Raw genomic sequence first — 24263 nt, 5'->3', positions numbered from 1 at the left:
TAAGTCAAATCTTCAAACATCATAAAAACACCAGAGGGTCTTTTCTGCAGTGAGCTCATTAACAGCTGGGGCCTGGATCCTGTTCTAACAAACTGGGACAAAGACAAATACAATAGGATTTTAAAGACCATATAATGAGGATGAAATAGGAAATACTGTAAAACCCAATAATAAACATTCACATTCACACACAGACTCCTAATTCCTGTTATATACATACAGTGTATTATTGAGTGTTTGGCATACAAGCCTCTTTTATCTCCACATGTGTTTTTACTTATAATTATTAGTTTGTTCCCTTTATTTGTTCTTTATTTATTCATCCGCAGCCCAGTTTCTCCACAGGGATCATTAAAGTTTCATCTCAGCTAATCAAATCCAGAGGGAAACCCCCTAATAATAGCAATTTGTACAATTATTATCGGTTTTCCGTTGCTTTGTATTAAAGCTGTCCCAGTACATACAGTGTACTTCCATAGTAACAGTGACAATGCTTTAGTTTCCCTTCCTGTTCTATGTTGTGGTGCAGATCTGCAATGTGTTGGTGTTTATAACAAATTAAACTGCTACTGAAAATGAAACCGCTCATTTCACTGTAAATTGTTTGCTTTCACATGAAATTGTGTTTGAATTCGCTGACCCAGCACGTTAGGTGATATTCGATCGACAGAGTGTAACTAAATACATTTACTTAAGTACTTTTATTTCATGATACTTTATGCTCGTACTCTACTTCAGCTCAGAGGGAAATATTGTACTTCCTGCTTCATCTTATGACAGTTTTATACATTTTTTAAGATTAAAATTGTAAATAAAAATGCAGTCTTATAAATAAAAGCTTATAAAATATGATTGACTGTTGTAGATTAATGTAAAATCCAAAATAATATTAAAAATTTGTTCCACATTGACCGACTACAACAATAAAACTGGTATGGATCTACTGATATATTTAACATGATCTATTTTCATACATTAATACATAAAATTCGATACATTTTTATACTTATGAGTACCTTTACTTTAAATTTTTCTTTTAATACAGTACTTTTTCATATAAGTGACATTTTAATGGAGCAGTGCAAATTTTTATGATAAGTATGGATGAAGCACAAAGGCTGAGTTTGGCTTTTTATGTTTAAAAACACGTCGATTATCATAAAAGGCTCTTTATAGAGTCAACTTATGGATATGTAACAGTTCTGTGGTTTTGTTCTGATGTAATCATTTGTATTCATCATTTCACGATGGTGTTAATAGCAGATATGTGTCGGTATAGATGTAGCTTCAGTTTTCGTTAGAAACACTGTTTACAACTGAAACTTTAAAAACCAAAGAGACAATAGTACAACAGTACTTATATTAGCATATAGCATGTACTGTACAGTTCATGTCAGATCAAGTTGAATTCAAACTCAAGTATTACTTTCGTTTAGGTTTTTGTTCGTCATCATTTTGTACAATTGAAGTCTCTGAAAAAGTATCTCAGGCTCCAGCAGTTTTCACTGTTTTTACTGGAACTTCTTTTCTCTTCTCTCCTTTCTCACCAGAGACTCGTTTCCAGGAAAAAACTCAGAGTCAAAGTCTGTGGATTTTCCAGAGTAATCAGATAATGCGATGTGAAGTCGAGGCAGTTTTATTTATGTCGTCCAAAATTATAAATCACAAAACTTCGCCTCAGGGGGTTTAAAGTCTGGACGGCGTTGATTCCTACACGCTCAGTTTGTATAATATAAACTCCCCTCAGAAAAAAACCCAACTTTAATGGGTGAAAGAGGCCGAGAGGAGGAGAGAGGGGGGGGCCCCCTGTTCAGGACAAACAGCAGATGGTCGACATTAATCACTGAAGTGTGATGGTTCATCTTCATGAGGTGGATCTCTCACAACTTCAGCACATAAACCTCAACTGTGTGTAGCAGCGCTCTATGAGTGTGTGCATGAATTGTTGAATGCAACTTGTATGTGCACGGCGCTTAGAGGGATACAGTCCATTTACATTTCTGGAACCAATACACAACCATTAACTGATTTATGTATTTCTGCAAAGTCTTTTCGATTCGTTTTCAGCATTTGTTTCACTTCCCAGATGAGTGATTTAAGGCAGAAGAACTCGCGTGATTATGTCCTATGTAGATTTGTATTTATTTATTTGTTTTTAAATATTGAAGCTATTGATTAGAAATAGTCTGTTAAGCAAAATCTCCATTCAAACTTTCAGTCACCTAAAAACACAACAGTCACATAATCAAAATTGTTAATAATATCAAAACTGAAAGTATTTCTAAGTTAATTAAAGTTTATTCGCAGATGAATAACCATTGGAGTTGAATGGTCAAAGGTCAAATGTCAAGGTAACAAATATCCTCAGTGAAGATACTTCCAAAAATTATAGCGTTGTCATTTGGAGGTCACTATGAAGTCACACAATTACATCAACTAGTGTAGTAATGTTTTAACTTTTGCAGCAAGACATGATCTCCAGCTTATTCAGATTAACAAATCATTTGTAATCATACGGTATAAATTGTGTCATGATGAGGAAAATGAAATCATTACAATATCAAAAAGTTAGCATTGCCTGATTGGGGTAGAGACATTTCCTTTAAATATTGATGCTTTAAAATACGAGCGTTACTCTAATGTTACAATCGGTAAAATTGTGGCTAATCTGAACAACTTTATAACTGTTAAGTGGCTCAAGTACATCATAATGTATTTATGATTATAGCAGCATATAAAGTACAATACCTCCCTTTGAATACTCTTATTACACTTTGGTAAACTGCTTGAGTAAATGTACTTAGTTACATTGTGATGCTCCTCAGTTTACTTTTCCTTCTTCATCCTGTGACGTGAATGAGACCCATAAGAAGCCTTGAAACCCTGAATCTAGTGTAGAATAATTTGACTTGTGTCACATCTGATACCAAAGTGCAGAGTCGGTGTTTTAGATATGTGATTCCAAATTTCACCACTCTGAGAATCATTTTCTGTGCATTTAATTTGATCTTATTTCACTTTTATGCACAAATAAACAGTAGCACTCTTAGTTTTGCTGCATTTTCTACACTACAATACCAATATCTATCTGTAATTGTCCGTCTATGATGAACTCAAGGCTGCTTCAATGACATAACCACAATTATACATTGTGTAAGTTGGTGTAAAGGGAAAAAAAACAATCACATATTCACTCGAGCTCTGTCTATAAAGTAAACACTGATGACATAGCATCTATTAAGCTGACAGATGGACGTGTGGAGCAGAGGTGAGACATACCACTTCTGGATATCCACTTGTTGATGAGAAAGAAGAGGATGGCGATCAACACACTCCCAAAAACGGTCCCACAGATCACCCACAGCCACAGGTATTTACGTAAAACTTCCATGGACGCTCTTCTTTCTCAATGCCGCTGAAGATTAAAGAGAAAATATCACATTAAAGCTGAAACACACACACTTCACGCTTCTGGACAAGAAAACATCTGTGCTGCAGCTTTTCAGCGCTGTTCATCGGAAAGAGGACAATTCACCACTTCCCTCTTTTCTACGTTGACTAAGTCCTCAGGTTATTTTGGTCATTTCTACACAGCATTCTTAGAATCAAACTTGATTCCAGAAAAGCTCTGGGGCAATTCTTTTTTTTGAGCAAGTCCTTCAAGAACCTGTCATGTTGTTGACAGAAGAAGGAACATTACAAACGAATTGTTTGAGTTTATTTCCTTATCTCTGTGAACAGAAAGGCATAAATACTCTTTACTGCATGTCTATCTGTACGAAACACATCCTCGCTGTGCAACAGCTTCCTGCCAAGAGTCACAAATTCTGCTGATTCAGAATCAAGTCCGACTGAAATGAGATGTTTTTTTTCCCATGATGCACAGAGACGTGTAAACATTCCACTGAATAAAACACAATACTTGTATGTATCTTACCTTTTTTTAAATTTTTTACAGCTGACGGCTTCAGGGCTGATGAGGGTTGATGGTCTCAGTGAGTGAAAGGGGAAAGTGGATATGAGATGAGAGGAGGCATCCTGTACTGTATGTGAAATTTGCATGACAGTTTCTACTTTTCTTAGATTAACAACGAAACTTGAATGCTCAGAATGTGCTGTCCCCACCCTCTGCCTTCCTCTAGTGACTACATCATACGTGTGAGTGTGTGTGTGTGTGTGTGTGTGTGTGAGTGTGTGTGTGTGTGTGTATCATCATATGTCTGACAGTGTTAAAACTCCCCTTTTAGTCACGTTTGAATTTTTGTTTATGAATTTCATATGTTGTATTATTTAGTGACCCTTAACTGTCTTTATGTCCAAATAAATCTTAAATTTAAACGTGGAAGGTGGATCTTCATTAATTCTACTTCTCTAAAGAATTCATGTGGATTGCTTTTATTTTGAAAGGAGCTACAGGAATGATCAAAGCCACCTATATTTAGTAAGTACTTTACAGGAAATAGGTGGGTTAGCTTCATAATGTCAACGTTAAAAAGGTGAACTGCGATAAAAAAGTTTTTTATGGTTTTAATAGTTTTTATGGGTTTTGCTTTTATATTATAGTACAACATGGATGGAATATGATACAAAGGACAAAAATACATTTTGTGCCTCTTTTTTCTCAGTTTGTCCGTTTGTAATAATGATAATATTGATTTTATCGTTATAGCAAATTTAAAAACAGCCATTACAATAGACGACAATAAAACAACAAAATATTTACACATCAGAGGCAACAAGCAAAATAATAATTCGAAAGCTAATAAAGGACAACTTTAAAATAAAATACAGCATCAATTAAATCTAATGGCGAAGGAAACTGATAAAATAAACATATTAAAAGCTAAAACAGTCCAATAAAAGCCACCCGGTGAAAGTACGTTCTGAGGGATGTTTTAAAAACAGACAGTGAAGTAACAAGTCCAACTTTACAGGTGTTTTATTTTTATAACTAGGGCACCGAGCACCAAAAGTGCGAAGGCCGTATTCCTTTTCGTTTGTGTATATTTTCATGAACAAATGTTAACAATATCAAAGGCTTGGGGGTCCAGGGACCTTTGATCTCTTGCGGATTGAACATCACAGTCACCCACGTGAAACGATGTGAATCTTATTTTGAAAGCCCCACCGGAACCAGCGGACTCGCCTCCTCGCTAGCTTGCCGCAGCAGTTGTGATGTTAGCCTGTTTACTTGGACGCTCCTAGCTTGTTGCCCCTCTGCCCCGGTAATAGCCTCCAGTTCCCCCGCAGGAAACCATGGCCGAGCCGGCCTCGGGATCCGCCCCGTCGCCGCAACATGACGGTAAATGTCTCGTGTGTGTGCGGGTTTGTGGAGGGGGTGCCCGGGGCCGCCAGCACCGGAGCTAGCGGCCTCTGCATCCTTGACAACATTAGCTCGTTAGCATCCGGGCGACGTGTCACTGGCTGTCACCGCCTCTGATTCTACATTTAACTCCATGCGTGTTTGTTGTTAAAGCTGCTTAAATCCGAACCGTGCCGTGCTAACTGTACCCGAGCTAACGCCGCTGTCTGTTTGCCAGCAGGGCTACGTTAGCACGTTAGCTCGCAGCTGAGGCTAGTCCTGGTTAATTTGGTGTAAAGCTCTGGCCCAGCCTGGTCAGCGGTTAACACGGGTCATATGGGTCTTATTAGCCCGGTACTCTGAGCTGTGAGTGGCCGGCGCACACGCACTCGCTCGGGGGCTGGAGCACCGGCACAGGAGGCTGATCCTGCTGCAGGTTCACCCCTCTGCTGCTCAACCAGGGGTCCGGGGACCTCGGAGGGGTCCGGGCACCTCGGAGGGTCCTGCAGGGAACTGATCCACATTTAATAACACAGGATTCTATTCACCCCGAAGGAAGTTCGTGTACCAGCTTACTCCAATATTACTGTTCAGAACAATATAAAGTAGAATAAAATACAGACAAGATGAAAGATACAACTAGTATTAAGTCTGAAATACAAGTTAAGATTAAGATAAAGTAAAATATATAAGTGTATTATAATGAAATGAAGTTTATTGAGAGAAACTAATACTTAACTTCAGTGGCAGAAAGTAGAAATGAAACGATAAAGGAGTAAGTAATAAGGGATACTGCAAATTATATTGAAATATTGCACATGATGTTTTGCACGTGATATTGAAATCTTTTGAAAATATTGCACATAGCCAAACACCAAAACAGTAATGTCACACAGATTGCATGTGATTGGTGTAATTGCACACGAGTGGTAATATTGCATATGAAAATAAAATAAAAACATAATATTGCCCAATGCACAGCTGATACGTGCAAGAATGGACATGTTGAGTGAGGAGTTGCATTGTATGTTAACTTGTGTAACTTGGGTATAAGAATGTATAATTAGCTTAAAATCATTGTGCAACTGTTTTGAAGAATTTACAAAACATTAGGTGGTTGCAGCTTTAAGGATGTGAGGATTTTAAGCTTTTCCTTCGTCTTCACGTGACCTCACCATGACATCGAAGAAGTTATAATGTTCATTGTCACCATTTAGTTTTGAGCTTTCACTTGGCTCACGATTCTCTAGATTTCTGCTCCCGAGTGAAGGTTGTGGTTTTGAACTCTTATTGAATTTGATAGACTCCAGAACGAAACCATTAGTTGTAGCTGGATTTTGTTTATATGCTTCACTTGAATCACTAGCAGACACTTCTGCAGCAGTAAAAGTTTTTCCACATGCATCTTTGAGGTTATAGCAACATTTTGCTCATTCTGTCAGTCTTTATTTCTCAGTGTCTGTGTTGGAGCGAGTTCTGTTCTGTTCTGTCCTTCTCAGGAATGATTCCTGACAGAGTTGTATCGTCACTTGACAAACCTAACGCGTCTGACCTTTGACTTGTTTTGTTATCTCTCACCTGAACAGCTCAGACATAGACATAGAAACACAGAGTCAGAGAGGAATGTATAGATTGTTGAACATTTCAGGTCAATACTTAGAACTGTAGCTTGTTGTAATATCAGTGTGTAAATCTGATTGTGAGGATGTGTGACGATTAGTCCATTAGTCGATTAGTTAATTGCCATAAAAGTAAGTCAACATTTATATTAATAATTAAGTAATTTATCCAGCAAAAATGTTTTCCTAGGTCCAGCTTCTCAGTTTTATAGATTTACAGATTTTCTTTTTCCTATTTTCTTATTTATATTTAATATTTGTATGGTTCAGAGGGAACATCAAGTTGATGACGGCATCTTGGTGTTAGGAAATAGTTTTTCAGTATTTTCTAATAGTTTATAGACTAAACGATTAATGGAGAAAATATTCTGCAGATAAATCAATAAAGAAAAAACTGTTTTCAGTTATTGTAAAAGGTTGTTTAGTTTCGAATTCATGCTGCAGAAAGTTTCAAGCTGACATGTTGGTATGTGTTCATCTTCAGCTTCTCTCACTTGGTTTCCATATCAGTGATCATCATTGATGCAAGATCTCACCACATTTTTGTAAACTGCCGGAGAGAAGCTTGAGATTTAGCTTGATCTGTTTTTTCCATTGTCTGTGAATCAATGTTGAAGCTCCTCTGGTTTATTGTATTTAGATTGTGATTCATGTGATCTTTGTTCAATCTTAAATCAAAAATCTGAACAAGGAGGTCGACACCGTGACAAATCATTGGGAGTAAAAGTATTTCCTTTGTTTTTCGGTGATCACTAAATCCCGGCTGCTGAAATTCACTTGGAACACATGAGACTAAGTGTTCAGCGTACAGCCGTCACATGACGGTGGCGTGGCGGAGTCCTGCTGTGTGTGCTTGTAAATGTTTCCATGCCTCTGTCTGAGTCTGAGGATACAGTCATCCCATGTCTTGACCGGCTGCTTTTAAATAACAACAGGGAAAAAGCAGGAAGTTAGATGCACTAGATTGTTGGAAAAACCTATGACTTGGAAACATTTTATACATTAGTTTGAGAGTTGTATTAATCCAAAAAATAGAAATATGTTCTCCATCTAAAGTATCTTAAGTATTTGTTTAGAATTTGCTCTTAGGACGATTATTCCTTCCTTGTAGTGTATTATTATCTTCCTGGGCAACGTGTGTTAATCGCAATTACTCTGCAAAGTCTAGCAGTTTCCCAACCGGAGGATTTGTTAAGACTCTAACTCCATTATATGTAACTACCGGTTGATTTAATTACTGTCCTGTGTCTTCTCCATCTTCCAGAGGTGGTGCAGCAGCGAGTGGCAGCTCTGGAGCAGGAGAGGGCCGAGTTCATCAAACTCAAACAGCAGCTGGAGGCCGAGTTCAACCAGAAACGAGCCAAGATTAAAGATCTTTTTGTGACGAAGGAAGGTACGGATCCATAATCACACAAGCTTGTATCATTAACCGAAGAGCATCTCTCTCTCTCTACTCTTGTATATTTCCCTCTCCACCATCATTCATGTCCTCCTCGATTTGTCTCCAGAGGAGTGGAAGAGGCAGACTGCGGCGCTGGAGGGTGCCCACGCTGAGCTGAGCTCCGTCCAGATCCAGCTGATTCAGGCCCAGTCTGAGATCGAGAACATCCAAACTGTGGCCACCGTGTCGGAAAACACCAAACAGGAAGCCATCGACCAGGTCCGCGGCCAGTGGCAGGAGGAGGTGGCCTCGCTGCAGGCCATCATGAAAGGTAAAACCCAGCGGCTCTTCAATGTGCAGTGAAAACCTCTGTCACCGATCTGAAAACTTAAAACATCTTTAATTAATACATATAATCTGCTTGTTTTTATCAGTATGGTTGTTGGTTTAAAACCGGCCTGAAAGATTTGTTTTTATTGGATTATGTGCTTCATCGTCATAGAAACCGTGTGTGAATACGAGGTCCAGTTCCACCAGCGCTTGGATCAGGAGCGAGCCCAGTGGAACCAGTACCGCGAGGCGATGGAGCGGGAAATGGGAGACCTGAGACACCGCCTCACCGTGGGCCAGGAGGAGGAGAACCTGGAGGAGGAAATGAAAAAAGTAGGCTTCTTTATTCAATATATTTCCTTGAGCCTTGTTCATGAAGCTGAGCCTTATTCTCCACTTCTGTACTAAAGACATTTCCTTTGGTTTGACAGATCGTTTTTTTGTTGGCAAGTGTATGAGTTTGTGTTGATATGGAATCTTAAGTTTCTAGTTTGTGGCCGCACATTTTCAGTAAAAGAACAAAACAAGAAACATGGAGATGAGCCAGAGAACAGCTCAGACTGTGCCAGACACCGGAGCCAGCTGGACGGCTCACGAGGTGTTGACCAATGTTGAGTTTTTAGGCAGCCGATAGCTCATACTCCTGTTACACTAATTTTCTATAAGCACCTATAAATTGGATCTAGATTTTCCACACCAAACTGGAGCTGACCCGGTGATGTAATGACTCCAGACTGAGGCACAGGAGTCTTTACATCACCAGGTCAGCTCCAGGTTTTTTTACTGTGAGTAGCAGAGTGTGTGAGATGTCACATAGTTAAGACTGAAAATAGATAATGTGCTTCTGGTGTGATTACAACACCGATCAGATCCGTCACCTTCGATTGGCTCGCTTGACATAGCTGAGCGTAGAGAGCTGTGAAGCTTCACAACCCAAATCACATTTTATTGGATAAGCAACTGAATTGGTTTTGACATAAAAATAAATAAATAATTATTTCAGTCATTATTATAAAAATACCAAACTTATTCCTGGGTTTCAGCTTCTCAAATGTGAAGATTTGATGGGTTTTTTTAGGCACTTGTCACTATTTTATAATTATGATTATAGATAGACATTAACAGATTAAATAATATAATTAAAGTATCAGGATTCACTACATTATTGCTATATCAACAAAGTTGGAGTTTGTCTTGGCAAGCTCAACTAAACTAAATGAAAAAATAATATACACAATCAAGATGTGCCAGAGTATGAAATACATTAGTAATTTCCAAGCCTTTGAATAATAAATCTTAAAACCAATATCGAAATATATAAAAAACCCGATGATAAAATAAATAAATTATCATTAAAACCCCCAAAATGTGAGCAGAAATATTTAAATGGTTTACTGGAAGAAAAAAGAGAGGTTTTGATATCTAGATAATCAAAATAATTTCTACAGAAACCAAGAAATTAATTAACTATACTATGAAAGTAGTATTTTTCATTTCACTGTGTCTAAAAATGGAACTTAACAGGAACCCAGGTCCCTGATGTCACTTCCTGTTTTCTACCTTGTATCAGTCTGAATTATTTTTAAGTAAAGACTGAATTACAATGCGTCTCAGTTTCTATGATGACGTTATATCGTGTGTTTTTGCTGCGGTTAGAGGAAGTGAAGCACATAAAAGAAGTGTAAGCTGTGCAGTTATCCACATGTGTACATTTTTAATGTGCGAGTTCAAAACCCCTTTAAGGCCCAGGAGGACGCAGAGAAGCTGCGCTCGGTGGTGATGCCCATGGAGAAGGAGATCGCAGCCCTGAAAGCCCGACTGACGACAGCCGAGGAGCGGGTGAAAGAACTGGAGGCCTCGAAGGTCAGTCGGCGACAAATCAATCATTCATTGTGGAAAATTAATGCACAATAAGAAGTTAACTGGGCGTGATGTTAATGAGTGGCAGCCGCATCGAATTTAACAAGGTTAATTACATTACAAGTAGAAAACTCTTCCATTGTTTTAGTTTTATGTCCCTTTCCTCAGTCGCACCGGAAAACCTGACGTATAAATGTGTAAATGCTACATTCAGAAAATACCTTTTTACAAAAGAAACCCATCAGGCAAAAAATATATATTTATAACCTATGTAAATTAAATTAAATGCTTAAATTCAAATCTATTGTTTTTAAAGATTTTCTAAGACTTTTTAAGATCTTCAACTGCCAAATGTCAAAAAATTATAAATCAGATGAAAATGAAGCAGGACAAAATAGTAATTTTTGTCCTGCTGTAATTTAAAGTAGTGCCTCTTAATTTTACATCTGATTGGGAGTAGTAATATTGTTGGTTATGAAATATTTTTTGTATAATAAAATAGTATATTCACTTTTACTTGAGCATTGATGGGGCGATAGAGCAAGTAAAATTAATTATAATTTAAAATGAAAACACATGACAGGCTTTTTAATTGTTATGTTTTTGAAATAATAGAGAGCTCATTGACTTAAATTCATGTTTTGCTTGACAACTTGTCTGTAAAATTCATAAATGAACCTTTTCATAGGATGATTTATTGACTTGTGTTGGTAGAAACTGTTTTATTTATGTCTGACAGTATTGACACAGTAGTTATAAAGTCATTTTACTGTGGTACCATTGTTTTAAAAAAAACAAAAGTTATACTGCAGCTACGATGTGTTTTATTGTCGGTAGTTCTCACCAGTCGTAAGCATGAAAAATGGCTGTTAAACGTTGACAGTTGCTTTTCCTCACAGATCGTCTCGGTTTTGGTTTCAGTTCGACTTGTTTAATCGTCGTGTGGGACGGTTACAATGCAGTGCAGTGTTTCAGCTGTGTTCTGCTGAATGAGTCCACTGTGATGATGCAGACGGACCGAGGCGACGTCTCAGTCGTTTTTAATGGATGTTTTGATATTTTATTGCCCCTTTTTTTAAAGCTTTGTCACCATTGGAATCTACTGTAACTGAGCGGAATCGAAAAGGGCGACCACAGCCTTCCACAAATTTCCCTTCGAGCGTGTTTCCTGCCGCAGCAGATGGCTGTTGTCAGCAAAAACAAAAAAAAAAACCGCTCTGTGCCACTCAACCACAGACTGACAGAGTTAGGGACTTGCTTGTAAACAGTCAGAGGACGTAGCAGCAGAAGAGTCGGGCATTTCTCTCAGGCTACATCCTCACGACTACGTTTTAGTTTCAAACCGCATCACTGCTGCTGCGTTGACTTACTCAGGCTGAAATATCGCGTGTTTGTTCGTCATACCAGTAACCACCTCATCAATAAAACTGTTACATTTACAAATTGAAACGATAGGAGAGAAGATGAACCGCATTTTCATGTTTCTGCTTTTCTTTTATTTACAGGTCAAAGAGCTCAATCACGTTCTCGAGGCGGAGAAGTCGTGTCGCACGGACCTGGAGATGTATGTGGCCGTGTTGAACACGCAGAAATCTGTCCTGCAGGAAGACGCAGAGAAACTACGGAAAGAGCTGCATGAGGGTACTTTGTGATATTTCTTTTTATAAGAATCTTGACAGGTTGGTTTATATTTGTTGCTCTTTAGTCTCTTGGGTCTCTTTTTTTTCACAATAAAAGCCACCTTGAAATAGGACTTCCTACATTTGCGTTCATGAAAGTTGGCCACTTAAAAAATAATAGCCACATATACATGCAGTGTCATGTTATTGTTTCTGGCACCTAATCTTTCCATACCGCTCTACACCACTGCCCCAACCTTCTCTGTCTCTTTGGCGTCTCAGTCTGCCACAAGCTGGAGTTGGAGCGGCAGCAGCACAATCAGCTGAAGCACACGTGGCAGAGAGCCAACGACCAGTTCCTGGAGTCCCAGCGCCTCCTCATGAGGGACATGCAGAGGATAGAGAACGTGCTGTCATCGGAACAACTGCGCCAGGTGGAGGAGATGAAGAAGAAGGACCAGGTACACGCAGCGTTACAACTTTGTCGTGTTTTATTAAAGTGTCTTTAATGTAAACGTTTCTTTTAAATATGCCTGTTTTAGATGTGACAGCAAAGACAAGTTTCTGCCTCACAAATAAAGTATTTTCTATTTCTATTTCTAACAACTTTGTCCAGTTTGAAGATAATATGCTGCCATTCAAATTGCTGTAAACTCCATGATTGTTAGAACTCCTCAGGATAATGTAGTCCAGTTCAACACCACTGCAAACCACAACATGAAACAATAACTCTATGACTTTAAAACCTTTTATCTCCATCCAAGGAGGAGGATGAGAAGGAGAGGCTGAGCCAAGTGAACGAGATGCACGAGGAGGACGGGGGAGACAACACCGAGCCTTTGGAGGACTCCTTCCTCGGGCTGAGCGTCGAGGAGGTCTGAGCGTTACTCGATACGTCCCTCAGAGAGAACAGAGCTGGGCCATTATCGTCGTGTTATGTTCCCCTTTGAGTAAAGTGATCCTCAGACACACAACATGGCACCGTCACTTCTGTCCTTTAACTCAGGAGCAGTGATGATTTGAGAAACGTTGTTCCTCTTTTACTGTAACTTAAAAAATCCTCCATAGGACATTCACTTTGACTCATGGATGATCTGATTAGAATTTGGAGGTCAAAGGTCAAGGGCACTGTGACCTCAAACACTTTTTTACTTTGTGAACTTGATGTCTTAAGAACGCATCGAGATAATCCTTTCAAATTTGGCACAAATGTTCCATTAGACTCAGATTAATGGTTAGATTTGGGTGTTCACAAGTCAAACATCAAGGTCACGGTTGCCTCACAAACCATGTTTGTTTGGCCTCTGGAACATGATATCTCAAGTTTGACTTTAGGGAGTTTCTTCCCATTTTGACCAGTTTCACTTGGACTCAAAGAGGAACTGATCGGATTTCAGTGGTTAAAGGTCAAAGGTGACAGTGACCTCATTATTGTGAAAGAACTCTGAATCAGTTGGATTTCTGGCATGTCAGAGACTTTGACCAGCTGTCTTCAGTTTGAGCAGTTCCTTGATTCAGTTTCCGTCACGGCCGCTGTCTGCAGAGCAGTTATAAACTGCACTGGGCTGGTTTGAATATCAGAGGAGTATTTGACATGTCGTGTCAGTCTTGACTCCGACTGTGCTGCAGCAGAAAGAAGTCAGCGTGTTCTCTCTTAGTTCCACTGGTATCAGAGTCACACAAAGCCTCTACAACACTTGGTGTTCGTTATTGAATTTTTAAAAAGTCCCTTTTGCTTTTTATTCATCTCATCTGCAGCATGAATGAAATTAATCCCTTGTGATTGTTTCATATTTCCATTTTTCTCAGAACTTCATCTGCTCTTTCTCTTTTAGCCCCACGCCAACCACAGCGCTCACGGCTCGATGCACTCTTTAGATACTGACGTGGTGTTGGGGGGCACCATGGACCCCTACAAAGAAAACCTGCGGAGAGTTCAGTCGACGGACAGCCTCGGCTCCTCGCTGTCTGCCCAGCAGGGCCTCGGAGGCCAGAACCACAAGGCCAAGTCGGCCAGCCACTTGGAAGAATCGGACTTTGGGCCCCTGGTGGGGGCCGACTGCAGCGTGACAGACAGTAGTTTCGGGGAAACTTTGTCCATCAGCTCGATCAAGCTGACGTCGAGCCACTTCCTGCTGACAAAAGACCAGGAGAAGGCCATCAAAGCCATGACGCCTGAGCAGGAGGAGACGGCGTCGCTGCTGTCGAGCATCTCCCACACGGCCAACAACGCCTACTTACCGCCTGTAGGCTACCGACTGGTCAGCGACAGCGAGTGGAACCTGCTGCAGCAAGAGGTGCGTCCTCCTCCAGAGGCGGTTTCACAGAGGTTGAAATGTGGTTCAAACTATTTAGTGGCTACATAGTGGTTATGGCAGCACATCACATTTATACAGTTGGTAATTGTTGGTAAAGATTTTTCTGTGTTTTTTAAGATGAAAGGTTCCTGGGAATATGTATCTTTTTCCAGGGATTTCTTCCCATAAATTAATTTTCATTTCCTAGACAGAATTATGATGATGATGATAGAGTAACAATCTCTTTTTTAAAAGTACACTCTCTTTGAGGTGGCCCTAGCTTTGATGAATTTCCAGTTCCAGAAATGAATTAATCTAACGAAAAGCTGAATTATCAAATTGCTGTTAATGAACAAGCCAGTTTTAAAAATGTATTTCTCTGTGTTCGAGTTTATCTCTAACTCTCAAGACAGGTTAACTAATAGATAATGTATCGCTTTAGGTGTTAGACATTATGTCATCAAACAGTTATCAATAAGTGTTTTGTGGTTTGTCTGTCGCCAGGTGAAAAACGCCGGCAGGAAGCTCGGCCGACGTTGTGACATGTGCTCCAACTACGAGAAGCAGCTGCAGGCCATCCAGGGACAAGAGGCCGAGACACGAGACCAGGTTTGTGGTTTTTTCTGTCCATTCGTCTGTAATATTTTCGTTTGTGGAGCAGAATCATGAAACAAATATGTTAATCAGGTATCAAAGTGGTGCCTCTTGATATTCTGGGTTTCGTGAGAGAAATATTACGACTTCAGCACCGAAATCATCTGCTCTTTCAAGTTTTGTGGGGGCCGGAGGAATATGTCATCGCCTGAAAACATGATGAGTTGTAATTTTAACGAAGCCACTTTGTGTTTGAAGTGATCAGCAGTTTGACAAGAGAAACGCTCATTGCGAGGATTCTGCCTTTCTCTCTGCTCCAGGTGAAGAAACTGCAGGTGATGCTGCGTCAGGCCAACGATCAGCTGGAGAGGACGATGACGGAGAAACAGGCTTTGGAAGATTCAGTGAAATCAGGCAACGAGGAAACGGCTGCTAAGGTCTGAAAACTAAATGATTAAGTTGATTATTTCTCTTTTCGGGTGTTTGATTTAGTGCAGCTGCTCGAGTCAATTTTGTTTGTTTATCCTCCTGCTCACTGGGTTAAATTCTCCATGAACTGTGCACACAACAACATACCTAACATTGTGGGCTACGTCATCTTTTCACATAATAGATGTGACCGCCCTTCCCCCCCCTCCCACAACAAGTTGTGAATCTGCAGGAGCTCAGATTGCATCGCTTTGGGGGATACACACAGGAAGTGCATCTTTTGCATGGGTTCAGATGTCACTCACAGCCGCGGCTCTGTTCACAGCCGGCACAGACACTGAAGTATCTGACCTACAGTACTTTCACCAACATTTTGCTCCACTGGATCTTCTCACTGATCATACGCTAACATTCATTGACTAAGATTACCACAGCGTTTCGCACAAACATATGTTCACGTCCTGTAAATATCTCTGTAAATGTCTGAGAAGCCCTGAAGGCGTTTTGCTCTTGTCTCAGTGATGTGTTTTGTGTTGCAGGTTTCCGCCCTGGTGCAGAGAGTCCAGGAGTCGGAGGCGTTGCTCGGCACACTACAACAAGCCTTCAGTGACGCTAAGAGGAACACACAGGAGCAGATGGTGAGCAGCACACTCCTCCGTTAGCCTCTGCGTTGCCTGCTCTCGACAGCTGTGTTTGGATCCCTCGTTCCGTCTTAGGTCACAGAGTTTAATATTGGACAGGATAGAGTTTGCACTGGCACGAAATAAGCCCTTCAAATAAGCATATCATTGTTTTTGGATTGACAACAAGCACCATCTCTGTAATCTGACCTGCAGCCACAGTGAACTGCAGCTCCGGGATGCTGGCTTTCCGTGTTTTGGGTTTACTTTTCTGTTCCTTCTTACCGCGAGTATTTGTTGATACGAAGGAGCTCTTGGCTACGGGAGTTGTGGTCGCTCATAAAAAATTAAGTTATGTCCAAAGGTTGCTCTTCCACCACGAGAGAAATTCACAGATTTGTTTTTCACTGCAACTATTGCCATGTGCACTAAGGAGAGTAAGTGTAAAAACTCCTCTTTCACAATGTTTCAGAGTTGAACTGTATTGCATTATACTTCTTGGGAGTAGTTTAACACAGTTCAACAGCACCATAGATAATTAGCCTGTTAGAAATCGAGCCAGAGGAGGAGACGTGTGGGAGATTCCCCTGAATCGTGTCGAATGCAGATGTGGCTCCGATGTGGGGCGTTTTTTGGCTTTAAAAAAATGTGTTGGCGAGTGAAAAATCTGGGCTAATGATCATGTAGTTTGAACAAGGTATTCTCAACACACATTAGAAGTAGATATAGTAGATAATAAAAAACTGAGGACTGAGTGCATATTGATTATATCACTTGTTTATATAGTTAGGTCAATTGATAATTGACCTAATTATTTCACATCTGGTTTAAACCTAAAAAATAAACTAATTGGTAAAGAGGAACTGTCACATGACGTCACTGTTCTTCATGACCACAAATATTTCCTGACACGATGAAGCTCTCGGTTTCAGTTAAATGTACAAAAATTGGTCTTCCACCCCAACAGAGAAAAAACAAGTGCAGTTCTAAGTCAAGTACTTACTCGTTCTCGCAGAATATCATCCAGAGAGAGATGGACAAACAGGAGGGTGACCAGTGAGACAAACATTCTCAGTAATGAATGTGCAGCTGGAAGCAGGGACAGCCCTAATGGGACTTGAAGGTCTTTCAAACGTCCGCCAGAGCAATGAGACATTACATTTGCTTCATGTGGTTTGAAGGAGCATGAGTCTTAATACTGTCATGAAGTGAGTCATGGCGCTGCTCTAAGCAAAGTATAAGTTCTGGGGGGGAGAATCGGATGAATCGTGGCTCCAGAGACTTGCTGGGGAATCACTCTGTGTTTTAGAAGTGGAGCTGGTTACTTGTGACAGGAGCTAGAAAAAGGGAAACAAACTGACACACGATGAGAAAGAGTGATTTGTCTGGTTTGTGCTCTTCCAGGCGGTGCTGGTGAAGTCGAGGGAGCAGGTGGCGGACGAACTGAGTCGACTACAGAGAGACAACGAGAGTCTGCAGGGAAAACACAGGCTGCACGTAGAGCTCCAGCAACAGGAAGACTTCCAGATGCCCAATACTGTGCAAGTAGGTGAAACCCAAGAAGCGCTGTGTATTCAGCCTCAAAACTCAATTATGTGATATAATGCGTTAATGACAGTGCCCGGCCTTTATACCTCATTCCTTGGAGCAAATGATTAGTTGAGATTTAATTGTTTTGTGATGTGAAGCAATAATAATACAATAAGAAATTCAAGGTTATGATAAGATCAAAGTATGATAAGAGCTTTAAAATCAGGATTTACTGTGTTAAGTGGATTTCCTTTCCAAATGCTAATCAGAGCGTGTGCAGTGCATTCACCTCTCGCTCAAATGAACTGGAGAAATACACTTATTACACATAAGAAATACTGTTACAAGTAAAAGTGCTGCGACTTCACCATTTTAAAAGTTTCTCCCCGGGGACTTCTATGATCTTTGAATACACAGAGCATTACGATGACTGGTCGTATTTACAGAAACATTGCTGTGGTTGTACAAATCTTTTTTAATGCAGTGCAGAATAAAAAGGGATTTGTTGATTTTGGCTTTAATTTTTTACAAAAGTACCACTGACACTCCCTGAAGGTACATTCTACAACAGCTAAAAAAAAACAAACACAGATGATCCCAGTTCACAATGATTTGACTCTTAACAGTCTGTTGCTGTGGATACTCAGATTCAGCTCTCCATTATGCATCACATTATCCATTTATAAACCGTCTATAAACCATTCATGCCAGAGAGAGAGAGAGAGAGAGAGAGAGAGAGAGAGAGAGAGAGAGAGAGAGAGAGAGAGAGAGAGAGAGAGAGAGAGAGAGAGAGAGAGAGAGAGAGAGAGAGAGAGAGAGAGAGAGAGAGAGAGAGAGAGAGAGAGATGAATCTGACACCAATTGATGGAGAAAATAATCCCTGCAGTGTAGCACACAGGAGCTAATTGCCTGTGGTAATTCCTTCATGATTCCACCGGCTCATTTTCACCGATCAATGGCACCCGGGCTCATTTTGAGCTGCACGACGAGAAGAGAATGCAACGTTTTTTTTTTTTTACAACTTATAACCCCTCCGCTGTTCAGGAGGTTCCACACACATCTCGTCCCACACACTGTTACTCAGAGCCTCTTTCTCTGTGGTCCAGTGGATTAAAAAAAAAAGAGTGGAGCTTCAGTGGAGGTGGAGAACATCGCTGATGGTCCTGTGACATCTTGTTGGTGGTTCAACAAGCTGCAGTACGATCGAGATGACAAAAGCCGATGCATTGAAACGTTCAGACAGCTGTAGGATAAATCTCATGCCACTTTGAAAGGTTGAAATCTAATAGATGAGGCGTTTAGATGATTGAGTGTATGAAGTTTTCAAGCCTTGCGTAATGTTTTGACGAGCAAATCCCTGGTAACACTATTTTGTATTTGAGCTTTTTCCTCTTCCTCTTTTTACAGTGTCTCTCCAACACATGTTCAGAGTTTGGGCCATGTTTGCTATAGTGTGTTTTATTGTGAGGATTAGTTTCAAAGCATTTTTATCAATATCAGCCGATACAGACGTATTTCTTGGTGTTATAGTGAACACTTTGCAAATAGTGTAACCGATCTTTTTCACCATCTACATATAGAAAAGTATGTTATTAGCAAACGATAACATTTAAAAAGTCACAATTCTGCCCGGGAGCTGCTTCCACATTGTTTTTCTTTGGCTCTGCTCATCATCTTACCAGATTGTGCTCTATGATGATGGTGATGATGATCCCCCACATTGATCCCCTGTAATGCGGTCTGATTCTTCTCCAGGAGCTACAAGGGATGGTGCTGCGGTTGCGCGAGGACACGGTGGCGCTGCGGACGTCGGCCGATCACATGGAGGAGAAGCTGAAAGCGGAGATCCTGTTTCTGAAGGAGCAGATCCAGGCAGAGCAGTGTCTGAAGGAGAACCTGGAGGACACGCTGCAGCTGGAGATCGAGGGCTGTAAGGAGGAGATAGGTGAGACTCAGGTGGTTCAGTTTAAACTATTCGGTTTCATCATTTACTAACCGGTGTTCGTTACACGGTAAATATCTAACCAATGCATCCGACACACGTACTTTTTTATTTTATGGGCATTTCTTACATTTTCCTCTGTTTCTCCTTTTGTTTCTTCTCCGTTGATTTCTGTCGTTCAGACATCTTGGAAGGTATGAAAAACAAGTTTCACTGGAGCTGCTTCTGTGTGTGTGTGTGTTAATGGCAGAGCTGCGAGACTAATAACTGTAGTGAGACCTCATTGTAGTGCCCCCCCCCCCCCTATAATTTGCATGTGGCTATAATGTGCATTAATAGATAATTTCCCCCTAATGTATGTTGTCCCATGCCATAGATTAATCATTACATGTTTCACTGTAGATTTACATCTATATATCAAGCATGCAACACCGATGCTGCAGCCTGGGATGGAGCTCAGGAGCATTTCATTGGATCTAATTGTAGTTATTAAGTTTTAATCCTTTCAAGTCCCTGGTGTTTATCTTTTGCTAGTTTGTTTGGTGGAGAATCTTAGTTAAAAAAATATATTCAATCAGTGCAGTAATTTCCCACAGATACCTGAACCACTGACTTTATCTGTCCTTACTCGCTTTCCCTTTGTTGCCCGGAAAAGTTATTTTTATATTCATGTGCTTCAGGCCTTGGATATAATATTAATTGCACTTTGTCTTTCAGTAAATATTGACTCGATATAGTGCAAATTGTTTCAAGCACTTGAAGTTATTTATAGGTGAAATGGTTGTTGCACTGCTGCAGATCATAATCTGCATCAGAGCAAAGACTGAGGTCGAGCACTCGTCTGGGTCAAGTCTAAAAAAATGCACAGAAGTTCTTTTTTTAACACGAGGAACAGGAAATAAAAAGTTTCCCTGCTACAATGTGACTTCCCTTCCACAAATCTGGCCCTTAGTTGGTAGTTTTTGCAAAACAATTTTATTACAAGTGTTTCCATTGGGTGGAACATTTAGTTTAAGTCGAGGTGCCACAATTAGTCGCTCTTCATATCAAGTCTGTCGCTGACCGAGCACACGTTTGTTTACATCATCAGTGTTTTCTTTCTGTGCAGATACTTGAAAGGTCACAAACAAGAATCAAAACAGATCATAGACAGAATGAAAGATTCATGAATGGATTTGTTGTCTGTAGAGTTAAATGAATCAGGGAACTTTATTCATTCAAAATGGATCCAGCCATTAAATCCCGTCCCTATAGGCATATTAGTAAAGTGTTCCATGTGTGTGATGTGATGCATTTAATAATTCTGACTCATTTAAACTGTTGCTGAGTATTGAAATATAATTTAATCGATTGTTGGGGTTATAGGAAATCTCCAAAATAGTAAAGACCACAAACAGGAGTTGTCTAAGCCCAAGGTGTAATAACATAAGTATAATTATTTGAAATACAAAAACAAATCAGATGACACAAGGTGGGATGTATTTCAAATTGTTTCTTGAATTAGTAATTGTAACATCAACTAATCAATAATTCCACTTTAACACACTGTTGTGAATTGCTTGGATTAATCTGCGGAACAAACACGTCCATGTTTGAGTGTTTCATGGTCGTCAGTCAAAGCTGCCAGTCTTTAGTTTTTAGGTTTTTTCCTGTAAACCACCTCTCACTGTCTGTTTCACACACACACACACACACACACACACACACACACACACACACACACTGACACACCATCACTCAGCCGAGCAGCTCCACTCGCAGCTTTGTTCCATAATTCATAAATGGCGTAATAATCTTCAAGGTGCCAGGTTATTATTCCAGAGGGAACATGTGGGCACTGAGATTCAGATGAGTTCTGTGAGATCCTCTAATGACGTCTCCCTCTTGCAGCTTCTTTCTCCAGTTTGAAGACGGAGCTGGAGCGAATTAAAGCCGAGAAGGAACAGGTACTTTCCCTTTGATTTCACGAAGAAGAAAAGCTCAGTGAAGAAAAATGATTCACTTCACAGTGGCTTTTTAACATGTTTGAAACTATCATGAAACACAACTATTAAAGTATATATATATAAATCAGATGTTGTGTTTATAGTTTATTCTGCTGCCTCCAAGTGGCCGAAAAAACGTTGAATGTATTTAGCCTTTTATTTTGAAAATCTGTCACTGCAAAGATGGAAATGTTAAAATCGAGCATGTGTAGGTTTTTAAAAACGCTTGATTGCACAACCCTCCCTTCAGTTGTAATCTGTTTCTTCATGTAGTTGGAGAGAAGTTTAGCAGAGAAGACCGAGACACTGGAAAACCTCCAGGCCCTGAGGATCAGCCTGGAGCGGAGACTCAAAGAGCTGAACACTGCAAAGGTCAGTTTGACACTGTGCTGCACCAAACCACCAGAAACAGCCCGTCTCTTAAAACCTGGCCAATCATATCAGAGCATTGCAGATGTTATATCGAATCTAGCTTGAGTGTGATGTAGCTCCTTGGACAGTTCGGGCTTTCCACCCTTTAAAGCAGGTGGTTTGTAATTTAACGTTGAGCAGGATGTTCTTTCTATGCACGAGAGAGCCTGTACATGTTGTAAATATTAAACATTATGTTTCTAAAAATCCAGAAACAGTTGTAGTCTGACACGAGACCAGTCCCACAGCCAGCGATTCACAGTCTACATCCTTTTTAAATTATTCAGCGAGTGTGTTTCAGTTAAATATTTATTACGGTTCTTTTCTCCTGCGTGTCACTGGCTCCATTCAGTTGTTCTGGTCTGATTAGTGTGTGTGTTTGTGTGCGTGGGGATTTGCAGGGTGCACTGGAGCGTCAGGCCCTCGACGAGAAAGACAAAGCTCAGCGGCTGCAGACGGAGCTGGACGTCAGTGAACAGGTTCAGAAGGACTTTGTCAAACTCTCTCAGACTCTTCAGGTGAGATGGAATTGGCTCTTCCAGTCTGTTGTGCCACTTTAAACACTTTACAGTGCAGGACACCTGTACACAGCACTTCCATATGCAGCACTGTTCCATACAAGGACACTCGGAGCCGGGCATCGAACCCCAGACCCCCTGCATTTGTGTTTCTGTCTCTATCTCTTAACAAACATAATCTGAATGAATGGATTGTTGTTGGTCTGCGTCCTCAGGTACAGATGGAGCGAATACGACAGGCGGAGTCCTTGGACCGAATCCGAGTCATCCTCAACGACACCAACTTGACTGACATCAACCAGCTTCCAGACACATGATACCACTGAATGAAAACTGCCCTCAGCTTCATCCCCCTCCTTTTTCTTCATCACTGGCCCAATAACATTATTGATCTGACGCCTCCTTCCTCCCGCCCATAACCCCCCCCCCCCCCGTGGACGAGTTTGGAAGGACAAGGACGGACACAGCATGAGGAGCTCATGGCCTTTTTGTGTAACTTATAAAATCATGGAACACACCAAGGATAGAATTATGAAGAAGAACACTACTAAAAAAAAATGTAAATAACTAAATGTGTGACTGTGGACGGGGGGAAGTCCATCGTCATGTGGGTCTGTCTGTGTCTCGTTTCTACTGTAGATATGACTTGTCTATATTAGGCTCAACCAAAAAGGTTTGTCGTCCTCTAAAGCACTTTTCATCTGCGACTTCTTTTTCCAGGTAAATAGAAAAAAACAATTGGATGCGTAAACTCTTCTCCTCCTGTTCTCGAAGCGGTTTGATAATCGCTTCCTCGTTTCACTCGCTTGTTCTTTTTTCCGACGTCTTTTTTTTTTTGTTTTATTTTCCTGAAGCATTTTCCACCTTGTTCTGGTCATTTCACCCTGTGCAAAAAAAAAAAAAAAAAAAACACAATGAAGGATGGAAAATACTTGCACGTAACTTAAATAGGATTGAAAAAAAAAAAAACAAGGAACATAACACAAAGTGAGCAATACCATGAATTTCTCTATCATCCTCCACTGTGTCTTGTTTTGCTCTATAAAGCTGCTGAAATAACAACATAACGATTTAACCCAGTTGGTTAAATGAAGAGATCAGAAGAATCAGGTGTCAACATTCAAATGTTTAATGAAAGAAACAGATTTTAATACACACTTAATTATGATGATTAAATTATTCATAGATTTTTTTTTTTTTTAAACTGAGTTTGTTCTAAGTTTAATCATGAAATTCAAATGAAAGAAATATGGAAGATCACGCTGTAACAACGCTGAGCTGACACGAGGCGTTTCTGTGTCGCTCAAGGACACTTCGGGATGGGGGGGGGGGGGAGGGTTTAGAGACTGACGTTTCATATGTACAAGATCTCTATTGATGTTTTTGGACATGAACTTTGTCTTTCACATATGAAGAAGGCAGCAGGAGATTGTGCGGCTCAGACAACAACAGGAAAATGTCAGGAACATTGTTTACAGAACATGAACAGTGGCTTCGGCCATTATCCCCAAAAATAAACCTTGAATTGTCCTCGTCTTTCCAAATTCACGTCTTCTACGTGTTTGATGCTCCTTTTTCATCCTGAGATATTTGTATTCTTCCAGTTTGGAAACATCAACACGTCCACTCGCTCGCTGTGAATGTTCCGGACGTTTTCCTGTTGTCTTGTCACATGGACGTACTGTTGTCTCAACCTGATAAACTACAAGGAGAATAGACCGGAGTTCAAATCGTATCCACTATCTCAACTTTCACCGCCGTAGCCAACCGCTGCGTGAAAGTGGTGGAAGTGTGCGACTTGCTGCTTTTCGGAAAAGTTACAAAAA

At 40.4% G+C, this 24263-nt stretch overlaps 1 protein-coding gene across 2 annotated transcripts; it reads left to right on the top strand.

Annotated features, from left to right (window-relative positions):
• Positions 1-5135: 5135 nt before the first annotated feature.
• rabep1 (rabaptin, RAB GTPase binding effector protein 1) lies at positions 5136-23327 on the top strand. Of its 2 annotated transcripts, XM_034605587.1 has the most exons (19): positions 5136-5302; positions 8186-8314; positions 8430-8633; positions 8805-8965; positions 10376-10495; positions 11998-12133; positions 12394-12572; positions 12876-12986; positions 13947-14408; positions 14913-15017; positions 15323-15439; positions 15971-16069; positions 17456-17596; positions 19337-19526; positions 19706-19717; positions 21414-21469; positions 21782-21880; positions 22321-22437; positions 22653-23327. In XM_034605587.1, exons 1-19 carry the CDS (start codon positions 5257-5259, stop codon positions 22752-22754), a joined length of 2586 nt encoding a protein of 861 aa, XP_034461478.1. In that variant the 5' UTR covers positions 5136-5256; the 3' UTR covers positions 22755-23327. The 2 variants fall into 2 exon arrangements, with proteins under 2 accessions (XP_034461478.1, XP_034461479.1); XM_034605588.1 differs by lacking the exon at positions 19706-19717.
• The last annotated feature ends 936 nt before the right edge of the window (positions 23328-24263 follow it).

Source organism: Hippoglossus hippoglossus, chromosome 14 (assembly GCF_009819705.1).
Source record: "Hippoglossus hippoglossus isolate fHipHip1 chromosome 14, fHipHip1.pri, whole genome shotgun sequence".
In the NCBI taxonomy this organism is placed as follows: Eukaryota; Metazoa; Chordata; class Actinopteri; order Pleuronectiformes; family Pleuronectidae; genus Hippoglossus; species Hippoglossus hippoglossus.
This window is presented reverse-complemented; position numbering and strand designations above follow the sequence as displayed.

Coding starts and splice junctions, on each gene's coding strand:
- rabep1 (XM_034605587.1), top strand. CDS start 5,257: ATGGCCGAGCCGGCCTCGGGATCCGCCCCGTCGCCGCAACATGACG. Junction 14,409..14,912: donor GGAACCTGCTGCAGCAAGAG/GTGCGTCCTCCT, acceptor GTCTGTCGCCAG/GTGAAAAACGCCGGCAGGAA. Junction 15,440..15,970: donor ACGAGGAAACGGCTGCTAAG/GTCTGAAAACTA, acceptor TTTGTGTTGCAG/GTTTCCGCCCTGGTGCAGAG.